General features: G+C 46.9%; 2 protein-coding genes across 6 annotated transcripts in view; both read left to right on the forward strand.

Moving 5' to 3' along the window:
• Positions 1–83: 83 nt before the first annotated feature.
• mal2 (mal, T cell differentiation protein 2) lies at positions 84–6,703 on the forward strand. Of its 2 annotated transcripts, none has more exons than XM_086156015.1 (5): positions 84–651; positions 864–1,242; positions 2,156–2,326; positions 4,105–4,293; positions 5,486–6,703. In XM_086156015.1, the coding sequence occupies exons 2-5, from the start codon at positions 1,126–1,128 to the stop codon at positions 5,555–5,557; spliced, it is 549 nt and encodes a 182-aa protein (XP_086012141.1). In that variant the 5' UTR covers positions 84–651; positions 864–1,125; the 3' UTR covers positions 5,558–6,703. The 2 variants fall into 2 exon arrangements, with proteins under 2 accessions (XP_086012141.1, XP_086012142.1); XM_086156016.1 differs by having other exon boundaries at positions 1,032–1,242.
• Positions 6,704–7,888: 1,185 nt separating this feature from the next.
• The window catches only part of LOC147229176 (protein MTSS 1-like), a 41,609-nt gene continuing 37,484 nt past the window's right edge, over positions 7,889–12,013 (forward strand). For all 4 annotated transcript variants that reach the window (XM_086156006.1, XM_086156009.1, XM_086156007.1 and 1 more), the window contains exons 1-2: positions 7,889–8,394; positions 10,441–10,502. In XM_086156006.1, coding sequence (XP_086012132.1) covers positions 8,323–8,394; positions 10,441–10,502 — 134 coding nt within the window. In that variant the 5' untranslated portion in view covers positions 7,889–8,322. The remainder of the gene's footprint in view (positions 8,395–10,440; positions 10,503–12,013) is intronic.

Genomic DNA, 12,013 nt, shown 5'->3' on the forward strand with positions numbered 1-12,013 from the left:
TCTGTAAACACGAGGCCGCCCGTATCCCACCGCGCCGAAAGTTAGGGGTCACAACTTCTCGCCCTGTATATCAACTTAGATAAAGCCAAGAGACGTCTGAAAATAAGGACTACATCTATGTTTATACATGACCAGAATGTCCGGTCTGGAAGTTTCCATCCAATAAACAACAGGTTTATATCACGTGCCAGGATTCAGGGTCTGTCGTCGCTTTCCGGGTTCTTACGGCACCCAACCCTCGCGTGAACTCGGGCCGGCACGTCCTGTCAGAGGTTATGTCAATATTGGTTCGCATAATCCAAATCCTGGCTAAACATTAACTGCGGCTTAGTATGAGAACCGCTCCGATGTAAGCACACGTAAGCACCTTTGCTGAATGAAAGAGAAAAAGAAAAAAAAAAAAGAAACCCAACCTCGGGGACTTGGATGCAAAGCGCCGCACACATGCTCTCGCTGAGATTTTCCGGAGATCGGTTCACCTCTGCGGCCGTCACGCTGAACTTTTGGACAAATATTTACCTTGCGCCCCTCTGCCGTGGACTTTAGGAGGTTAACCAGTACCCGCGCCATTGTGTCTTAGCCCTCATTTGTTTTGTTTTCTCACAGAGTTCGAGAGATCGGCGAACATCGTCTCTCGGACGACTCCTTCGGGTGAGGGTTGAAACGTGGCCTTCGGGCGCCGTCGGAAAATACGCCGTCGGCGCGAGGAACAGGCGTCTTCCGTTAAAACCACCACGCTTTCTCGAGCCGACGAGGAACGAGGCGTCGCGTGACGATTCAGGAAAACGTTCTCTGTGTTTCCACTCGCGTGACAGAGTAAACACACACACTTTATTCACGGTCTTTTCTTTTCTCATGAACAGGACGTCCGAGAGCGAGGAGCTTCCGCGAGGTCCGCGAACGCAGCACGGGTTTCCGAGGGAGTGGCCGGTCCACCTGTCCGACCTGTTTGGAGGACACATGACTCCGGAGGAATTCTCCAGGTCGCTCCCGTCTTTTGTCTGACGGAGGCTTTTTCCGCTTGACTACAGAGGCCGGACCGGAGGACAGAGAGAGAGAGAGAGAGGGAGAGAGGGAGGGAGAAGGAGAGGAAAGACAAAGAGAGAGCGGGAAACAGAGACAGAGATGTCGGAACCAGCCACCAATCCCGCCGCCACCTCCTTCCCGGCCCCGACCATCTCTCTGCCTTTGGGCCTGGAAGTGCTGCGGACCTACTCTGGAGCTCTGGTGTTCACAGAAATAGTAAGTGTTCCTTCACCTCTGCCTTCTTTCCCCTTTTCAAACCTCCCTTTTTGAAAACAGAATAAAGGAAATGCGGCCTTAAGCACAATCTGTCAGCTGTGTGTGTGTGTGTGTGTGTCAGGACACCTGTGTCTCACTGGGGATCCTCTGGAGAACCCCTCATGTGGAGGGAGGCGTCGTCGTGTCTATCATGTGTCATTGAAGCGTCCAAAGGCGTCACCGGTAGCATCTTCCGTATTTTGTTATTCTGCAGTTTGTGCAACACCCACGCCATCATCCACCCCACCGTTCTTGAGAAATCATCTCCCCAAACTCGGCGCAGGCGTCCCCTTTGGCACACTTTCCAGTTTGGCAATAGACTTGCGAGGCGCGGGTTCTTCAGGACGTGCTGCGCCAGCGCCGCACGCTCATCGACGGCGGCGGAAGTTATTCAAAACAAAGAAGCCGGACGATAAAAGTCGCTACGGAAAATCTTGGCAGAAGTCTGATTTCAGCAAATGGTTCACGGCGGTCGGCGCCAGAAGGTCGATTCCTCCATGGAGACTCGAAACCAGACGTGTGAAGGACAGAATGAACGGTGACAAGAACTGAAGATATGAATGAATGAATGAATGAATGAATGAATGAATGAATGAATGAATGAATGAATGGATTGATTTGAAACATAGAATTGATTGCGGTGACGTAAAAAGCATAAAAAGACAATTTGTTGCCGGCTCTGCAGTTCATTCACCTTAAGCGTATAAAAATATCATCTTACACAAAAGTGAAGTTTCATTTATTTTGCAGTTCCTTCTTCCAGAAGACGGGATCCTGAAAGTGCTCTGTGCAGCGTTTAGCGATATTTTGAAATATTGAAATTCTACACTTTTATCCGTCAGCATGTTTCAGCGGCGGTGTTTTCTGTGTCCAGGTATTGGGCGGTCTGGTCTGGATCCTGGTGGCCTCCTCCAACGTGCCCGTGCCTTTGCTGCAAGGCTGGGTGATGTTCGTCTCCGTCACGGCCTTCTTCTTCTCCTCCGCCTACCTCACGCTGCTCGTCACCGGCCTGGCCGACCGCGTCAACACCGACTGGAACTTTCTGGTAAGTTTCAAGTCAAATGTGTTTCGCATCCATCCATCCATCCATCCATCCATCCATCCATCCATCCATCTGTCCATTATTCTTCATCCATCCATCCATCCATCCATCCATCCATCCATCCATCCATCCTTCCATCCATCCATCCATCCATCCATCCATCCATCCATCCATCCATCTGTCCATTATTCTTCATCCATTCATCCACTCATCCATCCATCCATCAGTCCATCCATCCATCCATCCATCCATCTGTCCATTATTCTACATCCATCCATCCATCCATCCATCCATCCATCTGTCCATTATTCTTCATCCACTCATCCATCTATCCATCCATCCATCCATCCATCCATCCATCCATCCATCCATCCATCCATCCAGTCTATACAGAATGTCACACTTGTATTTTCCCCAATGAATGTATTAGCACCTGTCCTTTTCCCCATCACACGTTACAACAGCATGTTTAATTCTGTTTTTAAAAAAGTATATTCACTGTGACATGATAAAAAAGGTGACCCCGTTATTCCGGCCTGCTATATCAGATGTAACATGTGGCTCAAAAGCCCTGCAGTGTGTTTCAGGCAAACCGCGTGTCGTAGAAATGCGAGTGTGTTTGGTGAAGTGCGAGCGGCTCGAAAAGCCACACAAGAGAGAGCGGCGCTTTGCTTTTTCAGTCAGTCACGGGGCCGAGACGCCCGTGTCCAGGCACATCCCAGGACACAACTCTCGCTGACACCGTTCCAGTAATCATCGAGGGAAGCGCGACTAAAAATGTTGCCTCACGCAGCACACACACACACACACACACACACACACTTGTGTTGTGACGATTTCTGCAAACCTGCTTTAATTTCCGAGCTGCACAGCCTGCAGAGGATTGCAACATAGAAAAAGACTCAGGCCGGATTGTTACGCAGTGTTTGCTGCAGTGATGAAGGTATGGTGCTCAAACTCTTGTGTTGAGAGCTAAACTTTGGGCTGTTCAAAGGGGGCAAGCCTTAACACACACACACACACACACACACACACACACACACACACACGACCTTCTTCTCCCAGGAGTCATGTGGGGTTGTTTGTCTTCGGCCAAACAATGAGCGACGTAAATGATGAGCTCACTCCAAAATTCAACAATGGCACGACTGTTGCCCGGCTATTCTCGCAGAATCCAAGACACACTCACACACACACACATACACACACACACACATAAGCCCTCTACTGCTTTTCTCTTGGGCTGATGCTTTCACCCCTAATTTTCACCCCTTTTTAATTCCTCTTCCCTAAGCCGCAGGGAATCTTCAAATCTTTGTACCTTAAAACACTTGATAGCCTTAACCTTGACAATTTATATTTTATTGTATTTCTTATTCTCCCTCCTTCCTACTATTATCTATTACCGTTATGTTTTTGCTTGAAACTCTGGCACAACAATTTCCTTCAGGATAAATAAAGTTGTTCTCATCTCATAAACATTTTCTTTTAAAACCAGCCCATCTTCCTTTCCCCTCCCCCATTCGAGTGTCCTTGTGTGTGATGGGTGAGGTGAGGTGGCCTCGGTGTGCAGGCTGACACTCGCTCAGCCGTTCTTCATTGTTCCGAGCGACGACAAAGGAGACAAAGGTGGTCTTGAATGGCCGGTCGGTAATGAAATCCAACGGTTCCTGGGCGCGTTTGTAAAATTCGAATTCTCGTCCCCCCCCCTGGAGACGAGAAACTCTCGAACGTGGGTCGCACACCTTCTCCATCCTTTGTCTCTTCTTCTTTTTTCGCAGGATGTTTTTTACCATTTCCTAGCTGTGCTTTTCTACTTCGGCGCCTTCGTGCTGGAAGCGGCGACGACGGCGGCCAACGTGGTTCCGAGGCCAAACAGCACCGAGGCGGTGCTGTGCGTGAACCAGCCCCGGGGAAACATCTTCGTGGTGCTGACGGCCAACCAGTACAATATTAATGTGGCCGCCACGGTGAGCCACGCCTCTTCAAAGGGAACAATGAATAGAAATCGGCGCCGTGCTGTATTTTAATGACACCGTACACAGCTCAGAAAATGAAGGCGCTGCGATATGAAATATGAGGAGAAAAGATATTCAGCTTTTTTTTTCCATCCACACTGGGGTCTGTGGAGAAAGTCAGTGTGAAATAATAGATGGTGGAAAAGGCAGAGCACTGTAACACCACGGCTGGACAATAATTCACCGGTAGCGATATATATTGCATATATAGTCATAAAACAGCAGCGCTTGTGTCTCACAGCGAGAAGGTTCCTGGTTGGATTCTGACAGAAGGCCTTTGTGGGTGAAGCCCTCCTGGTTCTCACGTTTCCTCATTTCTTCCTTTAGCTTGAGTTTCACTTTTCAGGCGTGCTCTTGGCAGCTCGTGGGAAAAATATATAATGCGCTTTTTAATGGAGCGATGAATAATCGATCTCGATTGATTGGAGAGAGCCAGGATAAAAAGCAAGTTCCCAAAATGTACATGTGGGGATTGAACCTCATCAAAAGCCGTATGTGAGTGGATACAAAGTGTGTAAAACACTTGAGAACATTATATTTGTCATATCAAACACACACAAACAAGCACTACATTTCCATCAAAGGTAGGAATGAATAAAGAGCTCGGCTTTCGGGGCGCCTCCTTTCACCCCCTTCATTTAATGCGCCACGTATTTCCTGGTGTAAATAACTGGCTCAAGATATGGGGCTATTTTGAGGGAGATAAAGGATCTTGATTGGATAAACATTGATTCTGGACTCTTATTTGAGCCTGATATCTCCCGTCTTTTGTTACCTCTGTAAATCCTCTCCTCCGCCGACGTGGCAACTATCGAACCATTGCGGAGGCTGTTTGTGGCGCTATCTCACCGAGATCCGCATCGCATCTTGGCTGCTTTGACCGCACATTTTGTGGCGGACCTTTAAAAGCAATGGTTTTTACACAACCTCATGTAGGTCTTGAACATCATGACTCGAAAAATTCAAGAGACGGTCTTTCCATTTGAGTAAATAGCAACTTCTCGTTGCAGCAAAATGGGATTAGCGATCATTACTTTGACATCGATTTGACCTTTTCTAATCGGTGACAGCCGGGTGCGTTTTGTGTTTCGTAATGTATCGTAAAATAAACCTCACTTTCATTGTTTTTCTCTTGTGTTCACAGATATTTGCGTTTGTGGTGACGCTGTGCTACGGCTGCAGTTTGGTGATGGGCTTCAGGAGGTGGAGAATGTGAACCGGCGATCACGTTTACCGCGTCCTCGTCACTTGCGCGTGTATTTAAAAAGTCCAGCGTTCAATCAGACCGGTGTGAAATGTATGAGGACCTGACAGTAAACCCTGGCCAGCAAGCAGGCACTCTGGGTTTGACACATCGCTGTCTTGGGGAAATGATGGCTTAAAACTGTCCGGCAGGGGTTTGTCTCAAAGAAATGGTCAGAAGAAGTGCTACTCATAACAGTATTAATTGTAGCACAGGAAGAGGTTTCAAAGAAAGCTGAGGTAGCTTTCACTTTAGTGAAGTTAACAGATTTCACCGGCGGCTCATTTGCTCTTATCCTGTTCCTTTCAGCGGGTCATCGACGTTATATTTATAATATCACGCAATAAATATCGTGCGATATGATCAAGATCGACAGTGATTTTGCAAGATGTAAGTGACATGCCTGCTGGATAGAATTATGATTTTGCAACTATTTCCTCTTTTCTGGGGTCACATCCTCATCCAAGGGATTATTTCCCATTTACAGTGCAACTCAATGACATTTTCCTTCCACGGCTTGCAGAGCGGCAAAGCAAGCAAAACATAAATGTGATTATATAATGTCTTGGAAACGCTATGCAAGTGTCCACTAGTCGGTGCAAGACTCCCATTACATTAGCGTGACATTTCATTTGTGAACGGGCATTATTTATCATTCAGAGTCCACGTGAAGGCTTTGTCAAATGTGGAACAAAAAGATTCAAACCGGGCGTCGACTGCGACGTAACCAGCGCATCATTAACCGATTCAAAGGAATCTCTTGTGGGAAAAGATTTTACCGCTGCTTCTGCTGATTGTTTGATTTGTAGCTACCACACCATAGGAAAAAAAGTAATTATTATCTCTGAACAAATCATTTATGGGTATTTTTTTAAGCGTGCACTACTTTTGTCTGCTTTGCTGCCTTGTGAAATGTCCCACACTGATCACCTTTTATTAGCTGCATTAACTGCACACCTGCGTTTGTGCCTTTTAGAATATTAAGTTATGTCTATTAATTTAACATAGTTTTAGACGACCATGAAGAACATGTCTGATTGCTTCTCACACATGCTGTTGTTTGCGTTCATAGTGGATTTGACAACTAAATCAATAAATGTTTTGAAGGAAACAAACAAGCCCACTCTGTTACAGTGTCTTTTGTCGCTATCGCTGTCGCTATCAAGAGCCTTTTGGGGTTCAGGGAAAGGGAATTCTGCGCCCCCTTTACGCCCTCGGGACACAACGGCTTCCCGGGCAGGTCGGCCCGGGATATCTGCGTCCCGCCGGAAGAGCTGCGAGGCAAATGTGCCAGCGATGCACGTCGGGGTCAAATGTAAGACCTCTGTATGCGATCGCAATTCTTTGAAAAGCACAGACGTTCTATTCATCTCGTTCACTGTCGTTTGAATGATGAGTTTTTATGACACGTACGTTAACCTCCACTGTAAAGAAAAAAAAAGAAAGGAAAAACCCACTTAGATATGACATTTTCTCCCTGTCCTGTGTGTTACGATTTGACCGGCCGTGAGTCCTTTTAACATCGATCGCGATTTTCAGGTCAGAGAAATAAATCAAAATCCAGATGGACTCAGCGTTTTAACACATCATGAAAATCCTGGACAACTCCACTCTGAGCAGGACAAGCAGAAAGTCATTTCATTGTATGTGTTTCAGGCTTCAGCCACTAGATGTCTGCAGTAGCCCACAAGTGTCCCGCTGGAGAGTCGATCGCATGTTCTTATGTTTACATATCAGCAGTGAAAAATGGTTTCATGTCAACAGATAAAAAAAATCACATTTTTATGAGGTTTGCATTTCTGTCTCTCTCATTTAAATGTGCCGATGATGGGCTACACATACTGTTTAAATAGGGCAGGTGTTCCGGGTCTTAATGCAAGATAAGGCGACTTAAAGGAGGCTATTAACAAATAAATAAGATGTGTGAGAGGAAGCCAAAGGCCTCCAGATCCCATGGGTTTGTAAGTGTAACCTTCTTTGGTCTGGGAACGACATGGAACATTACCGGATGTGGGTGTGCAACGGCCCACCTTCACAATAAAAGCGCCCCCGCCTCCTTTTTTTGTTGTTGCGACGGTTAAGTATGTTCAGGAGTTGGAAAAACAACAACAATCGATTTAATGGTACAGAACATCATTTATGTGATTCTTCTAAGTCTTAAGTCCGGCGATCCTCCGCGTCTCGTCCTCAACACACGAAACTATAAGCGCGTTTTATTTTGTAAAGTTGAACCGGAAACTCGTGTTTGCGTCATTTGTAACTTGACAGTTTAGTCCCGGTGTGTCCCGGGCGCGGTGAGTCAGTCTCCCCGCCGGTGTCCCCGGGAACAGGACGCGCTCCTCCGCCGGTGTTCGCCTTCGTTACCTGTCAAGCTAAGAAGAGAGAAAAAAAAAACAAAGCGATAACCGGCGTGATCCGTGGATTCGTGTTTGTCGTTGGGGCCATGGCTGAGAGGCGGGCCGGCGCGGAGCGGAGACGGGGATTTAAACCTTCCCCTCGTCCCGGCGGCGGCGGCGGCGGCGGCGCCTTCTGACGCCCGAGTCGAAGCGGCAACTCGTCAAAGTTCTCCCAACACCGGAGCCGCTCGATTTACCACCCGCGGTTTAGTTTATTCTTTTCGTTTTGGTAGTGTTTGTTTGTTTTGGACTGACCGCCGTCGCCGCCGGCAGCAGCAGCGGCGAGGAGCGGCGAGCAGCGGCTCACCGAGCCGGGACTGACCGCCGGAGGTGGTCCTGAAAATGGAGGCTGTTATCGAGAAGGAATGCAGTGCTCTCGGAGGACTCTTCCAAACTCTCATCGGAGACATGAAAGTAAGCCGCATGAACTTTGCAACGCCATAACAATATCCCGGGAGTCGTTACGACTTTCCTCGCCTTTATCCGGCTCACTTTTCAAATCGTTTTCCGGGGAGCCGAGCTTCCCTCCGCGCTCCAAGCTAGCGACACCGAGTTAGCTTACGGCCACCTTAGCCGGCAACTGCATCCAAACACCGCATCTCAAGGACTTGGCGACACCCTTTACCCGTCTTTTCGTCTCGTTTTAGTCTCAACCCTCCACTACGAGCTCTTTTTTTTGTTCTCTCCGTGTTGCTTTCTTTTTTTTCTTGCCCCAGTTCGAGGACGCTGCCGGGGGTAAGTAGGGCAGTCATGAGTCCCAGAACTGGGGCATCTTATTTCTGAGGGAGCTCGGCTGATGAGACAATTAGCAGATCTCCCAGCTGCTGTACTTGCCTGGAGGAATGCAGGGAATCTTGCTGTCAGGCTGCAGAATTTTTCTGTTTCCCCCCCCGCGGGGTCCCAAGGCATTGACTTGTGGGTCAAATGTCCAGCCTGGGGCCTGCAGGAGTTCGACCTCCTCGCACTCCCTTTTCCACCTGCAAAGTCTTAGTTTTGTTGCGTTTGCCAAAGGCGAGACCAAAAGACAACACGCAGTAACAACAAGAAACAGGATCGGGTCGCGGTCCAACGATATCGTGGCTCCCAGTGCCTCCGTAAGCTTTGTCGACAACACCTATCGTACGATTTTGCTTTTATTTCTACCTCAGTGTGTATGACTGGACCGGGGTGAATGAGTCGCGGGCCACTGGCAAATACTGAAGACCTAGAGAACTGAACAAAACCCAGTTAGTTATCAGGACAAACAAGGCAACTACTGCTAAAGTAGGTTTTATATTTGGGGGAAAAAAAGCAAAAGAAAAGAAAAAATGTGATTGTTGTGGCATCTTTGGTTTCTTTCCTCACTTCCCGTTCCCTTCAAGTAAAGATACAAAGTCAAATACCACAATAAGATTTGACAGCATATGATTATTCTTTGCAATATATCATCTTGGAAATATCATTTTAGCTGACATATTTAGTTTTGATGAGGAATTTTCTTGATACGGATGGGGCAGCCATCATTTTTTAAGGAGGTACATTTCTACCACAGAAGAGTTGTATTTACATCGGCCGCTCTGATGTGATATTCAATATGGGGTCCACAGTAATACCCGATCTATAAAAAAATAGGTAATAAAAGAAATGTAATATCGCCGAGGCGCGCGCGCATGATGCCGGAGTACTGAAGTCTGGCCTTGAAGCAAAGAGGAGATGCTGAGAAAACTCACAGATGGATGCCAAAAGAAGAAGAATGAGAATGCAGAATACAAACATATCACAAACATTAGTGATGTTAGAGAGCGAGACGGAGACAGTAAAGTGTGTGGAGTGAGAAAGAGCGGAGGTTGTTGTTGGGTGTGATGTTTGACAGCATAACATGACATTCCCCGGGCCCTTGACAGGAGTAACACGCCACTGACAAACATTTGGTCATGCCAGAATCAACACTTATCTTGTGTTGCGCTACTTTCAATAGTCGGCAAGCTGCTCGTTCTGCGATAGTTTAGATGAAACGGCTCTTCGACTATTTTAAGATCGGGCTCTGAATTTAGCAAAGTCCCATCTGGAACCTGCCTCATTATTACATATTAGTACTTTTATTGTGCAGGGATCTTTCCAAAAGAAGCCAACGGCCTACTTTGTGGCACGTGATGACAGAGGCCGTCCAAATTATTAAACGTAATATAATAAAAGGAAAACTCAATTTGGAAAAGAGCGACGGAAACGTACGCTCCATTCCAAGTATGTTAGTAAACAGATTCACAGAAATCAGCTGGAATTTCTTCCTGCGCCTCGATGACCATGTTCTTCTGGATCGAGTGTCAATAAAGTGACGTGACGGGGTTGTTCTCGGGAAATGCCGGAGTTTAGCTTGTTTTAGCCCCGCAGGTGGGATGAAGCAACAGTGGGGCCTTGTGTTCTTGGAATCTGTTTGGTTTGAGATTGTCTTACATGTATATGTCTCTTCCCCCCCTGTAGAGCAGCTGTCCTATTTGGGAGGACTTTATCGCCAAGGCGGGCAAACTCCAGTCGCAGCTCAGGTGAGTGTGCCGAGAGACACGTCCGCATTTTAATGTTCGACGTTAGCATTCGTGAGAGGAACATGATTTTGAATAGTTTGCATGTTGTCTGCGTGGGTTTCCTGCAGCTTCCTCCCCGCTTTCCTCACACACTGAAAGCATGCTGTAGCTTCATTGGAGAGCCTAGAAGGCCCAGAGAAAGAGAGCGACGAGTGGTATATCTGTGTATGTAGCGCTGGTCCAGGCTTGGTTTTAACCCCTGCGCCACTTTGAGAGTGAAGGCGTCAATGAAGGGACGATTGTTTTCAATGGACAGCTCTTTTTTTTAGCTAAATCTGTATATTTGAGAAGTGATTCCATCACCTATGCGGCCCACTGAGCACCTTATTGCTCCCAACGAGGCCGGTTTAAATAGAAGTGAATATAGACTTGTACGATATTCCGAAGGATTTGTACCACAGAAAGAATTTGCAGCCTAGATCATGCAATTCTAATCGTTTTCTAATATCTATGCTGCTTATCAGTCGGGGATGGATTTGTCTTAGGCGACATGTTAAAAGGAGAAATATCCTTCGACTTGCTTTCCCGCCATCTTCACGCTCCTCATTCCCTGTGGTATCTTTGCTTTTAAACTCATCTCTAAAAGTCTAGTTGTCCTTGAAAAGTGTACATTTTATCTCTTCAGCCTCGCCTCCATATTTCAGTGTGTGTTTCTTTTGCCTCACTATCCTGCCCGCCTGCGTGATCCTGCTGTGACTGCCTGTATTCCACTGCTTTTGCCAGATTGTCTGCATTTTCATTTTCCCTGATGTAAAATGTGCCTCGTGAAGCTGTAATGCAAAGCGGTGATACTTGATGAACAATTTGACGCAATTTAGTCTAAAATGCTGGATCTCATATTGAGTTTGGAGGAGTCAATTGCAGGATTGTGACTTTACAAAGGGGAATGAATTAGGAGTAAGACGTGATGAAAGCCTCACCTTTCAGCCCTTGTGACCCAGCTTTTGGAAGGTACTTTCCAAAAGTAAGAGAGCCGTTCCCCGTCTCATCCCCGACGCCGAGACCACGGCGGAGCAGAGAAAAGCCAAGAGCTACTTGGGTATCGGTGGCATCCCGTTGATTATCTTGTGCTTTCTCTCTGCACACGCCAGTGCCTGTTCCTCTCCCAGGAAGTCTGAAGTGGATACGTGTCCTTGGACAAACAAGCAAAGACATTTTACAGAAAAGTCTAATGGGCAAACAATGCTACCCAGGGGTCATTTTGTGTCCATCCTGCCCTCTGTGTCCCTCCAAAGCCTGATTTAATTTGTCTAATATTGTAAATTTACACACCTCCTGCCAGTCCTCCGCTAACAATGGATGCCAATCCTAGCCATCTCCTCTTAGTTGGCTTTAAGTGGCCACGTGTCAGAGGACAAATAACTTATGACAGCTGAAATAAAAGCTTATTCTCCTGCTAGTACTGTACATATTGGTGTCCTGTGGTCTAAATTATTCTTTGATTAACAATGCATGGCAGTTTTCTTTCCATT

Source organism: Fistularia commersonii, chromosome 11, assembly GCF_037954325.1.
Source record: "Fistularia commersonii isolate RoL2024-O1a breed Wild chromosome 11, RoL_Fcom_v1.0, whole genome shotgun sequence".
Classification (NCBI taxonomy): Eukaryota; Metazoa; Chordata; class Actinopteri; order Syngnathiformes; family Fistulariidae; genus Fistularia; species Fistularia commersonii.

Coding starts and splice junctions, on each gene's coding strand:
- mal2 (XM_086156015.1), top strand. CDS start 1,126: ATGTCGGAACCAGCCACCAATCCCGCCGCCACCTCCTTCCCGGCCCCG. Junction 1,243..2,155: donor CTCTGGTGTTCACAGAAATA/GTAAGTGTTCCT, acceptor TTCTGTGTCCAG/GTATTGGGCGGTCTGGTCTG. Junction 2,327..4,104: donor ACACCGACTGGAACTTTCTG/GTAAGTTTCAAG, acceptor CTTTTTTCGCAG/GATGTTTTTTACCATTTCCT.